This window comes from Dendrobates tinctorius, unplaced genomic scaffold, assembly GCF_039654945.1.
Source record: "Dendrobates tinctorius isolate UK_male_01 unplaced genomic scaffold, ASM3965494v1 ptg000099l, whole genome shotgun sequence".
Classification (NCBI taxonomy): domain Eukaryota; kingdom Metazoa; phylum Chordata; class Amphibia; order Anura; family Dendrobatidae; genus Dendrobates; species Dendrobates tinctorius.
Genome location: NW_027361767.1, coordinates 8512067 through 8533091, shown reverse-complemented (window position 1 = coordinate 8533091; position 21025 = coordinate 8512067). Strand labels below are relative to the sequence as shown.

Sequence of the window (21025 nt, the reverse complement as noted above, 5' to 3'; positions counted from 1 at the left end):
GAGGGTGGTCCGCCTCTCATTTGGTTTCCTGTTCCTATGGGAAACCGCAGGATTCTCCTACAACTCATACCTGGGCCAAGGAACCGCCTGTGCAGTGTCTGTGGGAACGGCAGGGGTTCCGGTCCGGAAGCAGCGACGGGGGAGTGCTGTGATCCGGCTCCCTCCTCAACTGATGCCGCAGCAGCGTGGGCAGAAACGCCGCGTCTGGGTGAGGCCGACCAGGGTTCCCCTGCAGAGCTACAGGCCACTGGGATTTGGGAAAGAACCATCCCGGTCCATGTGGGAGCGTGGAACCGGGGGAGATGGTGGTAGCCTCCGGTGTTCCTAAAGGCTTCAGCATCCAGGAGGGGATGCACATGCAGCGCAGACAGGAAAGGGTAAGGAGGAACTCCTGGGTTACTGGAGGTTCCTCAGCACAGGGCGCACGCGTGGGCATGCAGGGGCGCTGCCCGCCCCCTCCTAAAGCAAAAAAACACTATAACTTACACAGCGGGTCGGCGGCTGTATTCCAGGCCGGACGCATACTAATTAGCTGCACCTAAGACAAGCGAGCGCACCTGGAGGGGGAGGTACTGGCATAATGAAGGGGCTTACAAAAGACCTCGGGGATATGGTTATTGCGTGCAAGCATGTCTTCCCCAGGACAAGGCACGCATCCCCAGGCAGGTGATACAGCGGCAGCCAAGGATCACTCGCACTGAGAGTTCCTTGGATAGGAGCCACAGAAGCCACGCCAACAGGCCTCCTGATCCGGTACCTACAGCTTCTCTGGATGAGTGGACGACTCTCTGCCTATCAAGCTGATAAATACCTTTCTTTCTCCCTCTCTCCTTTGCTATGTCTCCACCTCAGGCTAAGAAAAAGGATAAATCAAAAAATAGAGAATGTGCCCTTTGTATATGTCCCCTACTGGACTTACACAAAAAGGCTATGCAAAAAATGCATTAATGAAACAGCAAAACAGGCATTAACATCAGCCACAGACTTAAGGGCCATAATAAGGGAAGAATTACAGGCCCAAACCCAGCCTAGCAGCATACCCACAAGTACTAAGACTAACAAACCAACTGCGGTTAGCTTAGATTCTGAGGACGAAGCAATAGTCTCTGATAGTTCCAATGCATCCACGTCATCTTCCTCAGATATGGAGGGGCGTTCATGCTTTCCCTTTAGAGAACATGGACAACTTGGTTAAATCCGTGAGGAACACCATGGGGTGCACAAGAGACAAGGGAGCTGCAAACAACACAAGAAATTGTTTGCAGGATTAACAGATGGGAAGAGGAGAGCTTTTCCTGTTATACCAGCTATAAAAGCTCTGGTTAAGGAATGGGAGAAGCAGGACCAGAGAGGTTATCTCCCCTCAACCTCAAAAAGAAGGTACCCCTTCAGCGACGAGGAGTTGTCAACATGATCTAAAGTTCCGAAAGTGGATGCGGCGGTTGTCTTCACCTCAAAACAATCGGTCTTACCAGTGGAGGACGCAGGGGTTCTAAAAGACCCACTTGGCCATGGAAAAACCATAGATGAAATCTTTACCAAGGCAAAAGAAAAAAGGGTTCCCTAACCCCTCCCATTTTATAGGAGGGCGTTTAGGAGACGACCATTTGGCAGAGGAAGACCAGCGGAAAATCAAAATCGCTGGGCCAGAAAGGAAGAAAAGGACAAAGGTGCCATGTTTAGAGGATCCTCCTTCCACAGGGACCAGGAGCTAAGGAGCCAGTCCCTCCAGTAGGAGGAAGACTTAAATTTTTTTCTTCAGGAATGGGAAAAGGTTACAGCCAGCCCTTGGGTTCTGGGCATTGTTAGAGAAGGGTTAAAAATAGAGTTCCACCATGTTCCCTGTAACTCAGTGATCATAACATTATTAGCTCGCCAATCCAACATCGGGCCCTAGAAACTGAGATTCTGAGTCTGCTGGACAAAAAAGTATTGGTGCATGTGCCTAAAGGGCAGGAAGGCAGAGGATTTTACTCCCCTCTTTTCCTGGTGCCTTAACCAGATGGCTCATTCAGGACTATAATCTACCTGAGGAAGCTAAATTCATTTATAATCATAAATTTAAAATGGAATCTATTAGATCTACAATTAAGCTCCTCTTCCCCAATTGTATGATGGCAGGCTTGGATCTGAAAGATGCTTATTATCATCTTCCCATCCAGTACAGATATCAGAAATACCTCAGAGTGGCGGTCTCCCTTGATGGCACCATACAGCATCTCCAGTTCACAGCCATGCCATTCGGCCTTTCCGTTGCACCACGAGTCTTTACAAAGGTGATGCTGGAAGTGATGGCCTTCTTACGCCAGAAGGACACACTGATAATACCCTATCTGGATGACTTTTTAATAATAGGGAACGTAACTCGACAATGTAATGGACGAGTTGCTGACGCAATCTTGTTTCTACAGGCTCTACGTTGGATAATAAACTTCAAGAAGTCCAGAATCGAGCCACAATCCGTCCAGTCCTTCCTGGGTCTCCAACTACACTCCTTAAACCAAAAATGCCTACTGCCTCAGGTAAAGATTGCAGCGATCAAAATGAAGGTCGGGTTAGCAATAGACAGACCGTACATGTCCTTGAGAGATGCAGTGTCTCCTGGGGTCCTTACTTCCTGCATCCTGGCAGTTCAGTGTGCCCAGTTCCACATGAGGGCGCTACAACATCAAATTCTTAGAGGAAACCCATGACCGAGGGAATTTGACAAAGAAAATTACTTTATCCCAGACAGTCCTAACCTCCCTAGCGTGGTGGCTAGAGGATGATAATCTATCGGGAGGAGTACCATGGGTGATAACGCCTTCCTGTATAATTGCTACCGACGCCAGCCCCACAGGATGGGGGGCTCATATGGGAGGTGCCTTCTCCCAGGGCCTGTGGGATATAGGCGAGTATCAGGATTCTTCAAACTTAAAAGAGCTAAATGCGGTTAGTCATGCATTATATCATTTTCTTCCGCAGTTACAAGGAGAAAACGTGAGAATCCTTTCAGACAACACCACAGTGGTCGCATATCTGAACAGGCAAGGTGGGACGCGATCAGTCGCCTTAATGCCTTCCGCAAGAAAGATCTTGTCCTTAGCCGAAAAACAATTTTTGTCTCTCGGCCCTCCACATAAGAGGAAGAAGAGACAATTTGGAAGCAGATTTTCTAAGCCGCCGTACACTACGGCAAGGAGAGTGGTGCCTGAGCCGGCAAATATTCACCTGCATTGTGTCACTATGGGGTCTTCCCCAAATAAATCTCTTCGCCACCAGGGAAAAGAGGCAGGTGCAAAGGTTTGCCTCTTTGAATGTGACAGACCGTCTGGAAATCCTGGATGCCCTCCAAGCCGCATGGCAGTTCAAACTAGCATATGCATTTCCCCCAATCAAACTACTACCGGAGGTCATCAGGAAGATCAGGGCTGAGAAGGCACGAATAATCTTAATAGCGCCATTCTGGCCCAGGAGGCCATGGTTTTCATGCCTGCAAGCAATGTCAATGACAGACCCTTGGGTGCTTCCTTCAACCCCCAAGCTCCTCTCGGGGGCCATTCTTCCATCAAGTGGACAATCTCCACTTGACGGCTTGGAACTTGAAAGGGAAATGTTGAGAGCAAGAGGATTCATGGAAGGGTTAGTCAATACTCTCCTGCAGAATCAAAAATTGGCTACTACAAAAATTTACACCAGGGTATGGAGAAAGTTCCTAGAGTTTCACACAGGTCCCGACTCTAGAGAAATCCCAATAACATCGATCCTAGAGTTTCTACAGAAAGGGAAAGATTTAGGACTATCTGTTAACACACTAAAGGTCCAGGTGTCTGCTCTAGGGGCCCTCTATAGTTATAACGTGGCAGGCAATAGATGGATAGCCAGATTCATCTCGGCCTGTGAGCGGAGCGAACCGGTACACATACCCAGAGTTCCTCCTTGGGATTTGAATTTGGTACTAGAGGCCCTAACACGTTCCACCTTTGAACCGTTAGGTGCTTAAATGATAGTCTATCTCTCGACGGTACTACTAGTTGCACTTCAGCCAGAAGAGTTAGCGACATACAAGCACTCTCAATAGAACCCCCTTTCCTGTTAACATTCCAGGATCAGCTAATATTAAAACCAGACCCCTCATACCCAGGGCTGTGGAGTTGGAGTCGGTGCTCATTTTTGTGGAGTCTGAGTCGGTATAAAATGGACCGACTCCTAAAATATATAATAAATTGGGTACAGTAGTTCAATGCAGAATGTGCTGAATATTTTTTCATAGGAATTTGGGAAAGTTATGAAAAGTCCTATAAATGACTGTTCTATTCCTGATCTAAGGCTACATTCACACAGTGTTTTTCAGTTGCAAAAGCAGATCAGCTTTTTCAAAAACCGCATCACCTGAAAGGTTTTTGAGCTCATAGATAATGTTTTCAATAGCAAAAGCAGATTAGAAATCTGCTCTATATATCCATTTATCCATATCTGTCTATCCATATCATATCTGTACCAAAAAGAATGAAAGCCGGATAGCACACAGATTAACACTTTTTTTTAGCACCAGTCAGGTACACCTCATAGCTGCCCAAAAGGACGCCCAGGACAGGCATTGCCATTCTTCAGTAACACATCAACATCAATTGATAGTTGGAATAAATAGACTGCATTTACCACCACATCTTAAGGTGCAGGCTTTATTTTCAAGTGTAGGGGTGTGTAGTATGAGGCTCTGCAGCAGCTGAGGTGTGCAGTATGAAATTTTGCAGAGCAGTATGAGGTTCTGCACCCCCCCCCCCCCCCCCCCGGTTTGATCCTGGCTACGCCCATAATGTGAATGTAGCCTGAGTATCTAGGCTTTATCTTAGCCGAGATAAGTCAGTGTGTGTGTGTGTGTGTGTATGTATATATATATATATATATATATATATATATACACAGTACAGACCAAAAGTTTGGACACACCTCAAAGAGTTTTCTTTATTTTCATGACTATGAATATTGTAGATTCACTCTGAAGGCATCAAAGCTATGGATTGTCACATGTGGAATTGTATAATTAACAAAAAAGTGTGAAACAACTGAAAATACTGTATGTCTTATATTCTAGGTTCTTCAAAGTAGCCACCTTTTGCTTTGATTTCTGCTTTGCACGCTCTTGGCATTCTCTTGATGAGCTTCAAGAGGTAGTCACCGGAAATGGTTTTCACTTCACAGGTGTGCCCTGTCAGGTTTAATAAGTGGGATTTCTTGCCTTATAAATGAGGTTGGGACCATCGGTTGTGTTGTGCAGAAGTCTGGTGGATACACAGGTGATAGTCCTACTGAATAGACTGTTAGAATTTGTATTATGGCAAGAAAAAAGCAGCTGAGTAAAGAAAAACGAATGGCCATCATTACTTTAAGAAATGAAGGTCAGTCAGTCCGAAAAATTGGGAAAACTTTGAAAGTGTCCCCAAGTGCAGTGGCAAAAAACATCAAGTGCTACAAGGAAACTGGCTCACATGAGGACCGCCCCAGGAAAGGAAGACCAAGAGTCACCTCTGCTGCGGAGGATAAGTTCATCCGAGTCACCAGCCTCAGAAATCGCAGGTTAACAGCAGCTCAGATTAGAGACCAGGTCAATGCCACAGAGTTCTAGCAGCAGACATCTCTACAACAACTGTTAAGAGGAGACTTTGTGCAGCAGGCCTTCATGGTAAAATAGCTGCTGGAAACCACTGCTAAGGACAGGCAACAAGCAGAAGAGACTTGTTTGGGCTAAAGAACACAAGGAATGGACATTAGACCAGTGGAAATCTGCTTTGGTCTGATGAGTCCACATTTGAGATCTTTGGTTCCAACCACCATGTCTTTGTGCGACGCAGAAAAGGTGGACTCTACATGCCTGGTTCCCGCCGTGAAGCATGGAGGAGGAGGTGTGATGGTGTGGGGGTGCTTTGCTGGTGACACTGTTGGGGATTTTTTCAAAATTGAAGGCATACTGAACCAGCATGGCTACCACAGCATTTTGCAGCGGCATGCTATTCCATCCGGTTTGCGTTTAGTTGGACCATCATTTATTTTTCAACAGGACAGTGACCCCCCAAACACACCTCCAGGCTGTGTAAGGGCTATTTGACCAAGAAGGAGAGTGATGGGGTGCTACGCCAGATGACCTGTCCTCCACAGACACCAGACCTGAACCCAATCGAGATGGTTTGGGGTGAGCTGGACTGCAGAGTGAAGGCAAAAGGGCCAACAAGTGCTAAGCATCTCTGGGAACTCCTTCAAGACTGTTGGAAGACCATTTCCGGTGACTACCTCTTGAAGCTCATCAAGAGAATGCCAAGAGTGTGCAAAGCAGTAATCAAAGCAAAAGGTGGCTACTTTGAAGAACCTAGAATATAAGACATATTTTCAGTTGTTTCACACTTTTTTGTTAATTATATAATTCCACATGTGTTAATTCATTGCTTTGATGCCTTCAGAGTATGTATGTAATCGATATTATACAGTGTATTACATATTTACAATTTATTAGTTTTTTGTGTTCTAAAGTTGTATTCCAATAAACAGATATTATGTTCTATCTAATTATCTTGATTATTGCATCATAGAAATGATTAAATGTCTGATGTTCACATTGTACTACAATAAATTTTTCACTTAAATATAAGCAATATATGTGGGAGTCGGAGTTGGAGTTGGAGTCGGTGTAAGGGAAATTGAGGAGTCGGAGTCACAGGTTTGGCTTACCGACTCCACAGCCCTGCTCATACCTACCAAAAGTAGCAGGGAAGTTTCATAGGTCGCAAGAGATCCACCTTCCTTCTTTTTTAGCAACCCTTCTACTCCAGAGGAAGAAAAATTCCATACACTAGACTTCAGAAGATCAGTATTACAATACATCAAGAGGTCTAGCAGCTGGAGGAAGAGTAGGGCTCTATTTCCTTCCAGGGCCAAAAGAAAGGATATGAGGTCACAAGGGGTAACCTGTCTCGGTGGATCAGAGACGCGATCGGTCTGGCATACTCCGTGAGCAATGAAGATCCTCCGGAGGGTATCGGCACATTTCCGCCAGAGCTATGGCTTCCTCATGGGCAGAGAGGGGAAACGTCGCAATCAAGTCTATATGTAAGGCTGCAACTTGGTCAACGCCCTCTACCTTTTATAACCACTATAGGCTTGCTTTATCATGCTCATCTGACCTAGCCTTTGGTAGAGCGGTCTTTGGCACGGTGGTCCCTCCCAGGTGAAGGTCTCTGAAAGTCTCCAAGTGGGTGCTGTCGTGGCGAAGAGTAAAAAGCCGGATTACTTACCGGTAATGCTCTTTTAATGAGTCCACGACAGCACCCACTTGGTGAGAGGGATCCGCCCATAGGAACAGGAAACCTACAGAGATAAAAGAGGGCGGTCCGCCTCTCAGTTGGTTTCCTGTTCCGGTGGGAAACAGCAGGATTCCTCTACAGACATACCTGGGCCAAGGAACCGCCTGTGCAGTCTCTGTGGGAACGGCAGGGGTTCCAGTCCAGAAGCAGCGACGTGGGCGTGCTGTAATCCGGCTCCCTCCTCGTCTGAACAGCCGGAGCAGCGATGGCAGAAACGACGGGTCTGGGTGAGGCCACCTGGGGTTCTCCTGCATATACACGCCACCGGGGTCCGGAGATGGCTGTCCCGGTCCGTGTGGGAGCACGGAACTGGAGGAAACAGATGCAGCCTCTCTTTTCCCGTGGCTTCAGTCCCCAGAGGGAGGACGCACATGCAGTGCCGATACCGGAAGTGGTAAGGGGGAACTTCCGGGTCACCGAAGAATCCCCAGCGGCAAGGTGCACGTGCGGTCTCGGGAGCATCGCAAGACCGCGCATAAGCATGTGAAGTGCTCCCGCCCCCTCCCCGCTGAAGCTGCAAGAAAAAGAGAAAAAAAAAGACAATATTCAGCGGCGCGGCTCGGCAGCTGTATAGCAGGCCGAGCACGCGCAAATTAGCTGCGCCTACCCCGAGGAGGTGCTCCCGGGGGGGGGGGGGAAGTACCGGCAAAATAATGGTGGAGCAAAAAAAAAAAACCTGCAGAGGGTTTAGCAGGCAAGCATGTCTTGCAGGTGACACGGTGGCATCCAAGGACCACTCTGGCAGAGGTTCCTCAGACAGAAGCCACGCCAACAAGGCCCCATTTCAGCCTGATCCGGTACCTACAGCTTCTCTGGGTGAGTGGACGACTCTCTGCCTATCAAGCTGATAAATAGCTCTCTCTCTTCCTCTCTCCCTCAGAAAAAAAAAGAGGCTATGTAAAAAATGCATTAATGAGACTGCGAAACGGGCATCAGCGTCAGCCACAGAAGTTACGGGTCTTAACCCAGTCTAGTAGTACACCTACACATACTAAGACTAAGAAACTGACTGTGGCCAGCTCAGACTTTGACGAGGCTGTGATCTCTGATAGCTCTAACGCATTCACATCATCATCCTCCTTAGGTATGGAGGGGTGTTCGTGTTTCCCCTTAGAGAACATGGACAACTTAGGTCCGTGAGAAACACCATGGGATGCACAGACACAAGGGAGCTGCAAACAATGTTTGCAGGACTAACTAATAGGAAGAGGAGAGCCTTCCCTGTTATACCAGTCATAAAAGCCTGGTTAAGAAAGAATGGGAAAAACAGGACCAGGAGAGGTTACCTCCCCTCGGCTTCAAGGAGAAGGTACCCCTTCAGTGACAAGGAGTTGGTAACGGGGTCTAAGGTCCCGAAAGTGGACCTTGTTGTCGCCTCTACCTCAAAACAATCAGGGCGTGCTAAAAGATCCACTCGACCGTAAGGCTGATGCCGCACTGAAAAGGGCATGGGAGGCAGCTTCTGGCACGTTTAAGCCGTCAATAGCCAGCACTTGCACGGCCCGTTCTATGCTGATCTGGATTGATCAACTAGACCAGCAAATAGACCAAAAGGCCTCCAGAAACAGATTACGAGCCGCTGTTCCCATGATCCGTGGCGCGGCTGCGTTTATAGCGGACGCTTCTGCTGACTCGTTACGTTTGGCAGCCAGGACAGCAGGCTTACTTAATAACGCCAGATGTAGTCTATGGCTTAAAAGCCGGAGAGGCGATACCCAATCCAAGGCAAAGCTCTGTGCCATTCCTTGTGAGGGTGAGTTTCTGTTCGGGAAAAACTTAGATCAGATCCTCACCAAGGCGAAAGAGAGGAAAAAGGTCTTCCCTAACCCCTCCCATTTTTTATGAGGGCGTTTAGGAGATGGCCATTTGGCAGAGGAAGGCCAACGGAAAACCAGAATCGTTGGGCCATAAAGGAGGACAAGAGCCTCCCGTAGAGACAGAAACTAAAGGGCTAGTCCCACCAGTAGGAGGAAGACAAAAAAATTTTCCTCTGAGAATGGGGAAAAATCACAGCCAGTTCTTAGGTCCTGGATATTGTTAGAAATGGGCTAAAGATAGAGTTCCATCATATCCCACATAACTCGGTTATTATAGCATCTCTCAACTCACCAATCCAACTGCAGGCCCTGGAAGTTGAGATTCTAAGCTTGTTGGACAAAGAAGTATTGGACTATGTGCCCAAAGGGCAGGAAGAGAGAGGATTTTACTGCCCTCTTTTTCTGGTACCTAAGCCAGATGGCTCTTTCAGGACAATCATCAACCTGAAAAAGCTAAATACATTTGTCCAAAATCAACGATTTAAGATGGAGTATATTAGGTCTATAATTAAACTTCTCTTCCCCAATTGTATGATGGCGGGCCTAGATCTAAAGGATGCTTATAATCCTCTTCCCATCCATTACAGGTATCAGAAATACCTCAGAGTGGCGGTGTCCCTCGATGGCACCATACACCATCTCCAGTTCACAGCCATGCCATTTGGCCTTTCCATTGCACCACGGGTCTTTACAAAGGTGATGCTGGAAGTAAAGGACTTCCTACGCCAGAAACACAGCTTGATAATACCCTATCTGGACAACTTCTTAATAATAGGGAACTCAACTCGACAATGTAATAGACGAGTTGCTGACGCAATCTTATCCCTACAGGCTCTAGGTTGGATAATAAACTTCAAGAAGTCCAGAGTCGAGCCACAATCCGTCCAGTCCTTCCTAGGTCTCCAACTAGGCCACCGGCCATTTTAGACCGAGCGTGATTGCATTCGTCAGGTGGCGGCCGCTAAGCAGCCTGAGCCTGGGCCGGGACCCGAAAGGGAGACCACTCGCGCTCACAGGTCCGAGGTCATGCGTTACAAAAATGTCTTGCTACCACAGGTAAAGATTGCAATGATGAAAACAAAGATCACATTAGCAATGGACAAACCAGGCCTGTCCTTGAGGGAAGCAATGTCCCTCTTGGGGTCCCTTACCTCCTGCTTCCCAGCGGCTCAGTGGGCCCAGTTCCACACCAGGGAACTGCAACACCAGATTCTCCTAGAGGAGGCTTGTGTCCGAGGGAATTTGGCAAAGGAAATCACCTTATCCCAAACAGTCCTAACTTCCCTAGTATGGTGGTTAGATGACAATAATCTCTCGAGAGGAGTGTCATGGGTGATAACACCTTCCAGTATAGTTACTACTGATGCCAGCCCTACAGGATGGGGGGCTCATATTGGGGGACCTTCTCCCAAGGCCAGTGGGATATAAGCGAGAGACAAGATTCCTCAAACTTAAAAGAGCTGAATGTGGTTAGTCATGCGTTATATCACTTCTTTCCACAGCTACAAGGAGAACACGTGAGAATCCTTTCAGACAACACCACAGTGGTAGCATATCTGAACAGGCAAGGCGGAACTCGATCGAACAGCTTAATGTCTTCCGCAAGAAAAATTTTATTCTTAGCCGAAAAACAATTTTTGTCTCTCTCAGCTCTCCACATAAGAGGAAGAGACAATTCAGAAGCAGACTTCCTAAGTCGCCACACGTTATGGCAAGGAGAATGGTGCCTGAGCCAGCAAATATTCAAACACGTCGTGTCAATGTGGGGTCTTTCCCAGATAGATCTCTTCGCCACCAAACAAAACAGGGGCAAAGGTTCGCCTCCCTGAACGTGGCAGACTGTCTGGAAATTCTGGATGCCCTACAAGCCCCGTGGCAGTTCAGATTGGCATATGCTTTTCACCCAATCATACTACTGCCGCAGGTTATCAGGAAGATCAAGGCAGAAAAGGCGAGAATAATCTTAATAGCGCCATTTTGGCCCAGGAGGCCATGGGTTTTCGTGCCTACAAGCAATGTCAGTGACAAACCCTTGGGTGCTCCCTCAACCCACAAGCTCCTCTCTCGGGCCATTCTTCCATCCTCAAGTGGACAATCTCCGCTTGACGGCTGAAACTTGAAAGGGAGATGTTGAGAGCAAGAAGGTTCACAGGGGGCTAGTCAATACCCTCCTACAGAGTCGAAAATTGGCTACTACAAAGATTTATAACAGGGTATGGAGGAAGTTCCTAGAGTTCCACACAGCTCCCGACTCTAGAGAAATCCCGATAACACCCATTCTAGAATTTCTACAAAAAGGGGAAAGATCTAGGGCTATCCGTGAACACTAAAAGTTCAAGTGTCTGCTCTAGGGGCCCTCTATAATTATAGCATGGCAGGCAATAGATGGATAGCCAGACTCATCTCTGGCTGTGAACAGAGCGAACCAGTACACATACCCAGAGTGCCTCCCTGGGACTTGAATCTGGTACTAGATGCCCTGACACGCTCCCCCTTTGATCCATTAGACTCAATATCCCTTAAGCACTTATCTCTTAAGATGGTACTGCTAGTGGCACTAACTTCAGCCAGAAGGGTCAACGACATACAGGCACTTTCAATAGAACCTCCGTTCCTGTTAAACATTCCAGGAAACCAGACACCTCGTTTCTGCCAAAAGTAGCGGGGAAATTTTATAGGTCGCAAGAGATCCACCTCCCTTCATTTTACAGTAACCATACTAATCCAGAAGAAGAAAAATTCCATACACTAGACATTAAAAGAGCAGTGTTACAATACATCGAGAAATCTAACAGCTGGAGGAAGAGTAGGGCTCTGTTTATTTCTTTCCAGGGCCAAAGAAGGGATATGAAGTCACAAGGGGTAACCTGTCTCTGTGGATCAGGGACGCGATCTGTCTGGCAAACTCCGCGAGAAATAAAGATCTTCCGGAGGGTATCGGCACATTCTGCCAGAGCTATGGCATCCTCGTGGGCGCAGAGGGGAGACGTCGCAATCGAGTCTATATGTAAGGCCGCAACTTGGTCGACGCCCTCTACTTTTTATAACCACTATAGGCTTGATTTATCATGCTCATCTGACCTAGTCTTTGGTAGAGCAGTCCTCGGCACGGTGGTCCCTCCCAGGTAAAGGTTTCTGAAAGTCTCTCCAAGTGGGTGCTGTCGTGGCGAAGAGTAAAAAGCCGGATTACTTACCGGTAATGCTCTTTTAATGAGTCCACGACAGCACCCGTTCACTACCCTCCCTAGAAGTTAACATAATGTATATACACCTTCTTAGATGTAAAATTGATAAATTTAAAATATTGATTAATATAATGGCCTAGTAATTGGCGGTCCTCTGAAATTCAACTGAGGAGGAGAGGCGGACCGCCCTCTTTTATCTCTGTAGGTTTCCTGTTCCTATGGGCGGATCCCTCTCTCCAAGTGGGTGCTGTCATGGACTCATTAAAAGCATTACCGGTAAGTAATCCAGCTTTTTTTTTTTTTCTGTCTTTATTTTCATCTTTTATCTTTCTTCTTCTCTGTTTCTTTTTGTATCTTTTTAATTCTCCAAAATTCCAAACATTCTAATATTTTTTTTTCTAGGTTCCACAACGGGATGACGAAAAAGTAGTGTACATAGACAACGAGCACCGGATCCGCCTTGTTGAGGAGTGTATCCCGTGACCAGCAGTACAAAGACACCGTGGTGACCCGGCAGCTCTGGAATGAGGTGGCCGCAGCGATGATGGATGGCTGGGACAGCGCCTCTCCGAGTTCAAAAAGGGCGTTCAGTAAGTATAAAGATGCTCTGTGATACTGCATTGATTTTTGGTCCAGATGGTGCTGATGTGTTTGTGGCAAGATATATTCTTGCATCAAACACACCAATGCCTTGTGGAAAACAGTGATTGATTTTTGTATTCAACTGCTGTCTTTAAGCTGCATTGATTTCTGGTCCTGATGGTGCTGTTGTGTTTTTTGCAAGATATATTCTTGCATTAAAGACAACAATGCCTTGTGGAAAACAGTGATTGCTTTTTCAACTGCTGTCTTGATCCTGTTTTCACTCTTGCTCCGGATGATACTGTTGTTTTGGCTGCTACATATATTCTAGCAGGAAACATAACAGTGTCCTCAGGTTCAACAGTGACTGCATTGTGTCTATAATTAATATGTGCTGCAGCATTGACTGTTTGCAAAGTTCTATCAGGTGTGTGTGCTGATAATTAAGTTGCCTTAAGTGCATTGTCTAATGTTTTTTTTTCCCAACAGTGAACAAAATCTACACACGTTGGCGCTCGATGAAGGACCGCTTCAACACTGATGTTCGTGCTGAGGGACAGGTTTGGAGTGGTTCAGCGGCAAGCCGCAGAAGAAAGTACCGCTATTATCGAGAGCTTGCTTTCCTGAGACCGGTCCTTGCCAGCAGAGCTTAAGTTTTTTTTTTTTTTTTTTGTTTTTTTTTGGTTTGTTATTACTATGTGCTTTTCAATTCCACAGGTGATGCTTCTTGTAAATGCATGATACTAATGTTTTCCCTTTCTTTCCACAGCACTTGGAGCAGCACCCTGCAACCTGTCCCGGGAGCGGTTCTTCATCGATCGACCTCGGACCCGTCCCAGCCATCCGACAGCCAGGAAGCATCTTGCAGGTCAGCAACACAGACAGCTGGTGACCAGGAAGCTGGTCCATCAGGTGTTCCCCTGTCCCAGGTCTGTCACTGGTTATGCGGGCACTACCCGCCAGCGGCAGAGGGCCCCGAGTTCATGCTCTTGAGCGAGGCCTTTAAGGGCAGCCTCAAGGCGCTGTCCGCCAGAATGGAAAGCGGTTTTTCCTTGATGGAACGTGGTTTTAACCACATGGAACACCGCTTCCACTCTGTTGACCAGCACCTTGACCGTCTGGAGGCCGACCTCAACAGACCAGCGCACCATTTTTTCAGTAACATTGAACAGGGCATGGCGGAACTCCTTAGTCCTGAGCAACAGCTGAGTGTGTTACAGGCCTGCAACACTGCTTACTTGCAGGCTATGCAGGAGAATCGGTATGTTCAGCAGTCAGTGGTGTCATTTCCAACAGTTCCACCGCTGACTCGCTACTCATCCCTACCGACTTTTGCTGCATACCACTGCACGGCCACCTGCATTCCCAGCGAAGCCGGACACCACTACACCACCCCAAGTCTGAGTGCTGCTGGACACTCCTCCGCCACCACCACTATGGCCAGCGCTGCTCCTGTATGGAGCACCACCACTGCCACAGCACCACCAGCTTGGAGCCAAACCACCACAGAACCTGCTTGGGCCACCGACATCACCAGTCAACATGAAACGAGCACCGCCAGCACTCCTCATCAAAGGAGCACCGCCAGCACTCCTCATCAAAGGAGCACCGCCAGCACTCCTCATCAAAGGAGCAACGCCAGCACTCCTCATCAAAGGAGCACCGCCAGCACTCCTCATCAAAGGAGCACCGCCAGCACTCCTCATCAAAGGAGCACCGCCAGCACTCCTCATCTTAAGAGCACCACCACAAATTCTCCTCGGAGTCCCACAAGAACTTCGTCTGAGATCCCAGATAGGCAGCCTCCTTCTAGGAGCACCGACACGACAACTTCTTTGAGTACCGACCCAACTTTGTCCCCTTCTAGGAGCACTGCCACTTCTAGCAGCACCGCCACCACAGAGCAGCAAAGGGGTGATCCCCATTCGCTATTTTACAGGGCAACGCCACAGTCCACCATCACCAAGCGGTCGAGCAATGTAAGGCGGTCACAGGGGTGCACGTCGGTCCGGGCAGGATACTCCAGCGGCAAAGAAAAGGAAAAAAAACTTTATTCGTCCATCCACCCTCTCCTAATGTGTCTCAGCCTGCCTCCATGTCCATTCCAGAGCTCCCTTCCCCAAGTACTTTCGTCGTCCCTTCTCCTAGAACCCCTTCCTCTACCTCCAGTCGTTCCTCGTCTCTCCACAACCCGAAAGTATCCCAATCTTCCCCCAAACGTCATTCCTAATAAAAAAATGTTTTTTATTTTATTTTTTGTTAAAAAATAAATGTACTATTGTGCTTTCAAAAAATTTGGATTGGTTACTGTGTCAATCACCGACTACACACACTGCGCCGTACACTTAGCGTTTTTGCCACCAGATATCTCCATTACTGAGACATGTTTCTTGTGTCAGTCTTGGAGATGTGTTGTCAATGAAACCAATCTACATGACTTGCCTTTTCCACAGCAGTCTCTACATTCTTGTAATATTGCACAGACTGGATCCAGCAGGGTTCCACAACTACAGTCCTCAAGGGCCACCAACAGATCATGTTGTATTGAATCCTCTTTTTTTTGACTCTTGTGAAGCAGTTAGCAACAGACCTATGGATTTCATGACAACATGATCTGGTGGTGGACCTTGAGGACTGGAGTAGTGGAACCCTGCTGGATCCAGTCTGTGCAATATTACAAGAATGTAGAGACTGCTGTGGAAAAGAAAAGTCATGTAGATTGGTTTCGTTGACAACACATATCTCCAAGACTGACACAAGAAACATCAGTAATGGAGATATCTGGTGTATTGCACACACTGACTTGAGCAGGGTTCCCCAACTACAGTCTTCAAAGCCAACAAACAAATCATGTTTAAAGTAATTCCATTTGAGGGGAAAAAAAACCCCTTTAAACATGATGTGTTGGTTGACATTTAGGACTACATTTTGGAAACCCTGGCATAGAGGATGGTGTTGAGTGCAAGGCATATCTAAGGTTAACTTGCCTTTTTTGTACCGTCCTCATTTAAATATTAGAGAAAAGGCAAGGAACTATAGATATACCTTGTAATTTACCACATACTCTATTACGTGTTTGTTAACCCCTTCACACCCGAGCCTGTTTTTGCCTTCGTGACCGGGCCAATTTTTTCAATTCTGACCAGTGTCACTTTATGAGGTCATAACTCTAGAACGCTTCAACGGATCCTACTGATTCTGACATTGTTTTCTCATGAAATATTGTACTTCATGATGGTGGTAAAAATTTTTAGATATAAGCTGCGCTTATTTGTTAAAAAAATCAAAATTTGGCGAAAATTTAGAAAATTTTGCAATTTTCAAACTTTTAATTTTTATGCCCTTAAATCAGAGAGTGATATCGCACAAAATAGTTAATAAATAACATTTCCCACATGTCTACTTTACATCTGCACAATTTTGGAAACATAATTTTTTTTTTTTTAGGAAGTTATAAGGGTTAAAAGTTGACCAGCGATTTCTCATTTTTACAACAAAATTTGCAACACCATTTTTTTTAGGGACCACCTCACATTTGAAGTGAGTTTGGGGGGGTCAATATAACAAAAAATACCCAAAAGTGACACCATTCTAAAAACTGCACCTCTCAATGTACTCAAAACCACATTCAAGAAGTTTATTAACCCTTCAGGTGCTTCACATGAATGAATGGAATATGGAAGGAAAAAATAAACATTTAACTTTTTTTCACAAACATTTTACTTCAAAACCATTTTTTTTTATTTTCACAAGTGTAAAAAGAGAAAATGAACCACAAAATTTTTTGTGCAATTTCTCCCGAATACACAGATACCCCGTATGTGGGGCTAAACCACTGTTTGAGCACACGGCAGAGCTCAGAACGGAAGGAGCGCCGTTTGACTTTTTCAATGCAGAATTGGCAGGAATTGAGATCGGATGCCATGTCGCATTTGGAGAGCCCCTGATGTACCTAAACAGTGGAAACCTCCCACAAGTGACCCCATTTTAGAAACTAGACCCCTTAAAGAACTTATCTAGATGTGTTGTGAACACTTTGAACCCCCAAGTGCTTCACAGAAGTTTATAACGTAGAGCCATGAAAATAAAAAATCATTTTTTTTTTCCACAAAATGACCTTTTAGCCCCCAATTTTTATTTTCACAAGGGTAACAGGAGAAATTGGACCCCAAAAGTTGTTGTCCAATTTGTCCTGAGTATGCTGATACCCAATATGTGGAAGAAATCTACTGTTTGGGCACACGGTGGGGCTCGGAAGGGAAGTAGTGACGTTCTGAAATGCAGACTTTGATGGAATGGTCTGCGGGTGTCATGTGCGTTTGCAGACCCCCTGATGTACCTAAACAGTGGAAACCCCCCACAAGTGACCCCATTTTGGAAACTAGACCCCCCAAGGAACTTATCTAGATGTGTGGTGAGCACTTTGAACCCCCAAGTGTTTCAGTAAAGTTTATAATGTAGAGGCGTGAAAATAAAAAAATCATTTTTTTTCCACAAAAATGATCTTTTAGCCCCCAATTTTTATTTCCACAAGGGTAACAGGAGAAACTGGACCCTAAGAGTTGTTGTCCAATTTGTCCTGAGTACGCTGGTACCCCATATGTGGGAGAAAACTACTGTTTGGGCTCACGGTGGGGCTCGGAAGGGAAGTAGTGACGTTCTGAAATGCAGACTTTGATGGAATGGTCTGCGGGCGTCATATTGCATTTACAGAGCCCCTGATGTACCTAAACAGTGGAAACCCCCAATTCTAATTCCAACCCTAACCCCAACACACCCCTAACCCTAATCTCAGCCCTAACCATAACCCTAACCACAAACCTAACACCAACACACCCATAACCTTAATCCCAGCCCTAGCCCTAACCCTAGCCCTAACCCTAACCCTAGCCCTAACCCTAGCCCTTGCCCTAGCCCTAACCTGTGTACCTGCTTTTTTCTTTTTTTTTCTTTACTTTTTTTATTTTTGTGACAAGATCGCTGCGCTGCGATCTGACTCATAGTAACGCCACTTCTCCTCTGATCTCACACTGACAGATGATCAGAGGAGAAGCAGCGTTACTATGTGACAAGATCGCTGCCTGGCACACTGTAACGTGACTTCTCCTCTGATCTCACAATGACAGATGATCAGAGGAGAAGCAGCGTTACTGTGTGACAAGATCGCTGCCTGGCACAGCTGTGCCAGGCAGCGATCAGCTTTGCCAGGCAGCGATCTAGTCACACAGTAACGCTGCTTCACCTCTGATCATCTGTCAGTGAGATCAGAGGGAGAAGCCGCGTTACAATGAGGGAGATCGCCGGGAAGCAAGCTGCTTTCCCAGCGATCGCTCCCATTGGCTGCTGTGACGCTGACGTCATCAGGACCTGAACCAATCAGGTCTCGATGACGTCGGGGGTCCCAGCATGCATTGTGCACCGGGATCCCCGCGTTGTAAGGTATGTGGGGGTCCCGGGGGGCACAAAACCGCTGACAGTAGATAAACGTCGGCGCTGCACAAAGCCCAGCAAGCGCCAACGTTTATCTACTGTGGGCAGTCGGGAAGCGGTTAAAGAAACAGATTAATGATGGTGAAAATAAATGTTCTATCTAGTTGACAAATACCCTGACCTTGCATCACTATGACACCTGGGCAGGTGAATAGAGTTAGAACCTGCAGCGTTGCTTAACTCACCATATATTTTGCAGAAGAGTGTAGTGATGCTGCAGTTTAATCTGTATTGTAATGCCCATTTGATAAGTATTCAGCATGACACAAGGCCTGGGTATTTTACCAGTGTGCTTTCTAAATGAAAGCCATAGTGGTGTTATATTTTTGTAAAATCACCCCATGTGACACAGTTGCATTTTCTCCACCGTCGCTGTTAATTGAACACACACTGTAGAGATTATAAACGTAATACAACTTGTGTGTGTATGTATAGTTACCTACTCAGGAGTATTAGTGAATTCATGATGCACGAAACACAGCATCATAAATTCACTGATACACCTGGATACTTGCCAATGGTTTTGGGAGTGTAAAAACAGAGAATGCACTCAGTTCAGATAGATATCAAAACATTTTTTTTTATTAACATACCAACAACATGTATCAAAAACGTTTTTTTATTAACATACCAACAAGACAATTTTTTTACACCATTTGCTCTCGCCATTCCACCCGTCCTACATCTGAGTTGAAGTAGGCCGCAAATTGGTCTCTCATTTGGCCAACTTCAACGTATGACCAGAGAGGCTGCTGTGTAAATTCAGGCAATGGATTAGGAGCAACATCATGAAGATCTAAGTTCGGGTGCTCTCGAGAAATTACAAAATTATGTAGAACAACACAGGCCTTGACCACCTCATCCACTGTTTCCAGTTTCAGATTAATAGCTGTGCCAAGAATGCGCCATTTAGATACAAGTATACCAAAGGCACACTCTACTGTTCTCCTGGCGAGCCTGTAATTATAAATTCTTTTGTGGGTCCAAGTCCCAGCTGGAGTAGGGTTTGAGGAGGTTTTGGCACATCTGGAACGCTTCATCACCAACCATTACAAAGGGCTGAGGTGGACCTTCGGTGTTGGGAAAAGGCCGTGGCATGGGGAAATTGAAGTTGTTGCCATACAACATCCTGCCCATGTCCGAGTTCTTAAAAGCCTGGGAGTCATTCCCACGACCAAATGCCCCAATGTCCACTGCAATAAACATACAGTCTGCATCTGCAATGGCCATCAGTACAGTAGAAAAGTACATTTTGTAGTTGTAATACTCAGAGCCTGTTCTTTTGGGCTTGATAATCCGGATGTGTTTCCCATCCACTGCTCCCAAACAGGGAAATTGCAGACAGTCCAGAATCTTTCGGCAATTTCCAACCACTTTTCTGCGGTGGGCAGGGATATGAATTCGGGACAAAGAACGTTCCACAAAGCCCGGCAGGTGTCCGCTACAATTCCAGACAACGTGGAGATTCCAATCCGGTACTGGAAGTGCAGTGACGAGAGGGTCTCTCCAGTAGCCAGGAATCTGTGACACAAAACAACAAAAATTAATATTTGTGTATACGGATTTTTTTACACACATTAAATTAAAAAAAAACAATTATATATCTACCGCAGCCTTTAGTTAACTACATGGCAGAACTGTAATTCTGCCAGATTTGGAAGAGTACATGTCACAACCAAGAAAAATCTGCAGGCATTGGTTTAGCAAAACTACGTACCTTAATGTGACCAGGAGCCGTTCCTCAGGAGTAATCGCACGCCGGAGCTGCGTGTCCTGTCTCCGGATGACTTCTTTTACCTGAACAAGCAAATAGTTAAAGGTTTCTTAGGTCATCCGGGTATAATCCGTAAATTTCTCCGGGTTTGCCTGGAGCTCACTGTAGAGGGTCTGGTACGCTCCACGGCTCTCCCGGAGTTCAATAATGGGATGTATCCACAAACGCCGCCGCTGCCGTCTTCGCTGCCTCTCTCCCTCTGTTCATGGCAAGCAACTGCATAAGCCTGAGCCGTCCTCATGTCCAGATCCAAGTCAAAGTCAAAACTCTTCCAGCGCAAATCCATGTTTCTCAAGTCAAATGCAAGCAAATGTGAAGAGTTCAGCTGTAAACAGGGGCTATATAAAGAAGTTTCATAAGACACGCCCACTGGTGTCCCATTGGTGGAGTGTGTTGCAATAATTTTTCAAGGATTTTTTCTCCGGTTTATTGCTCATAAAAAATGCAAACGCATGAAAAACGCTTACAAACGCAAAAAACGCTGCGATTTTCTGTCGTTATGCGTGCAATAATGCTACAAAAAGCGCAGCGTTTACAAGCGTTTACATGCGCTTTTGACATGCGTTTCATGTGCGCTCGATACGCTGTGCAAAAAGGCGCAAGTGTGAAACTAGCCTAAGTGAGTCCTCCCAGGCTTCCCTGTGAAGACTTCTGTGAACTTACTGAGCACCCCCATCAGCTCAGACCTCTGACTGTGGGATAGTTCATAGTTAAACTGTGCTTACTCCAGGGACTCCATATACTGAGTCCCAGCCCCCACGTCTAGCCACAGATCAGTCTCCCCCTCTTCAGGCAGGCTACAGACAGGTAACACACAGGCCTCCCTGTCATGATGAGCCT

The 21025-nt window shown here is 46.4% G+C and overlaps 1 protein-coding gene across 1 annotated transcript; it reads left to right on the top strand.

Moving 5' to 3' along the window:
- The first annotated feature begins 9565 nt into the window (after positions 1-9565).
- Positions 9566-15215, top strand: LOC141099314 (uncharacterized). Its single transcript, XM_073587551.1, has 2 exons — positions 9566-12929; positions 13411-15215. The coding sequence occupies exon 2, from the start codon at positions 13659-13661 to the stop codon at positions 15189-15191; it is 1533 nt and encodes a 510-aa protein (XP_073443652.1). The 5' UTR covers positions 9566-12929; positions 13411-13658; the 3' UTR covers positions 15192-15215.
- The last annotated feature ends 5810 nt before the right edge of the window (positions 15216-21025 follow it).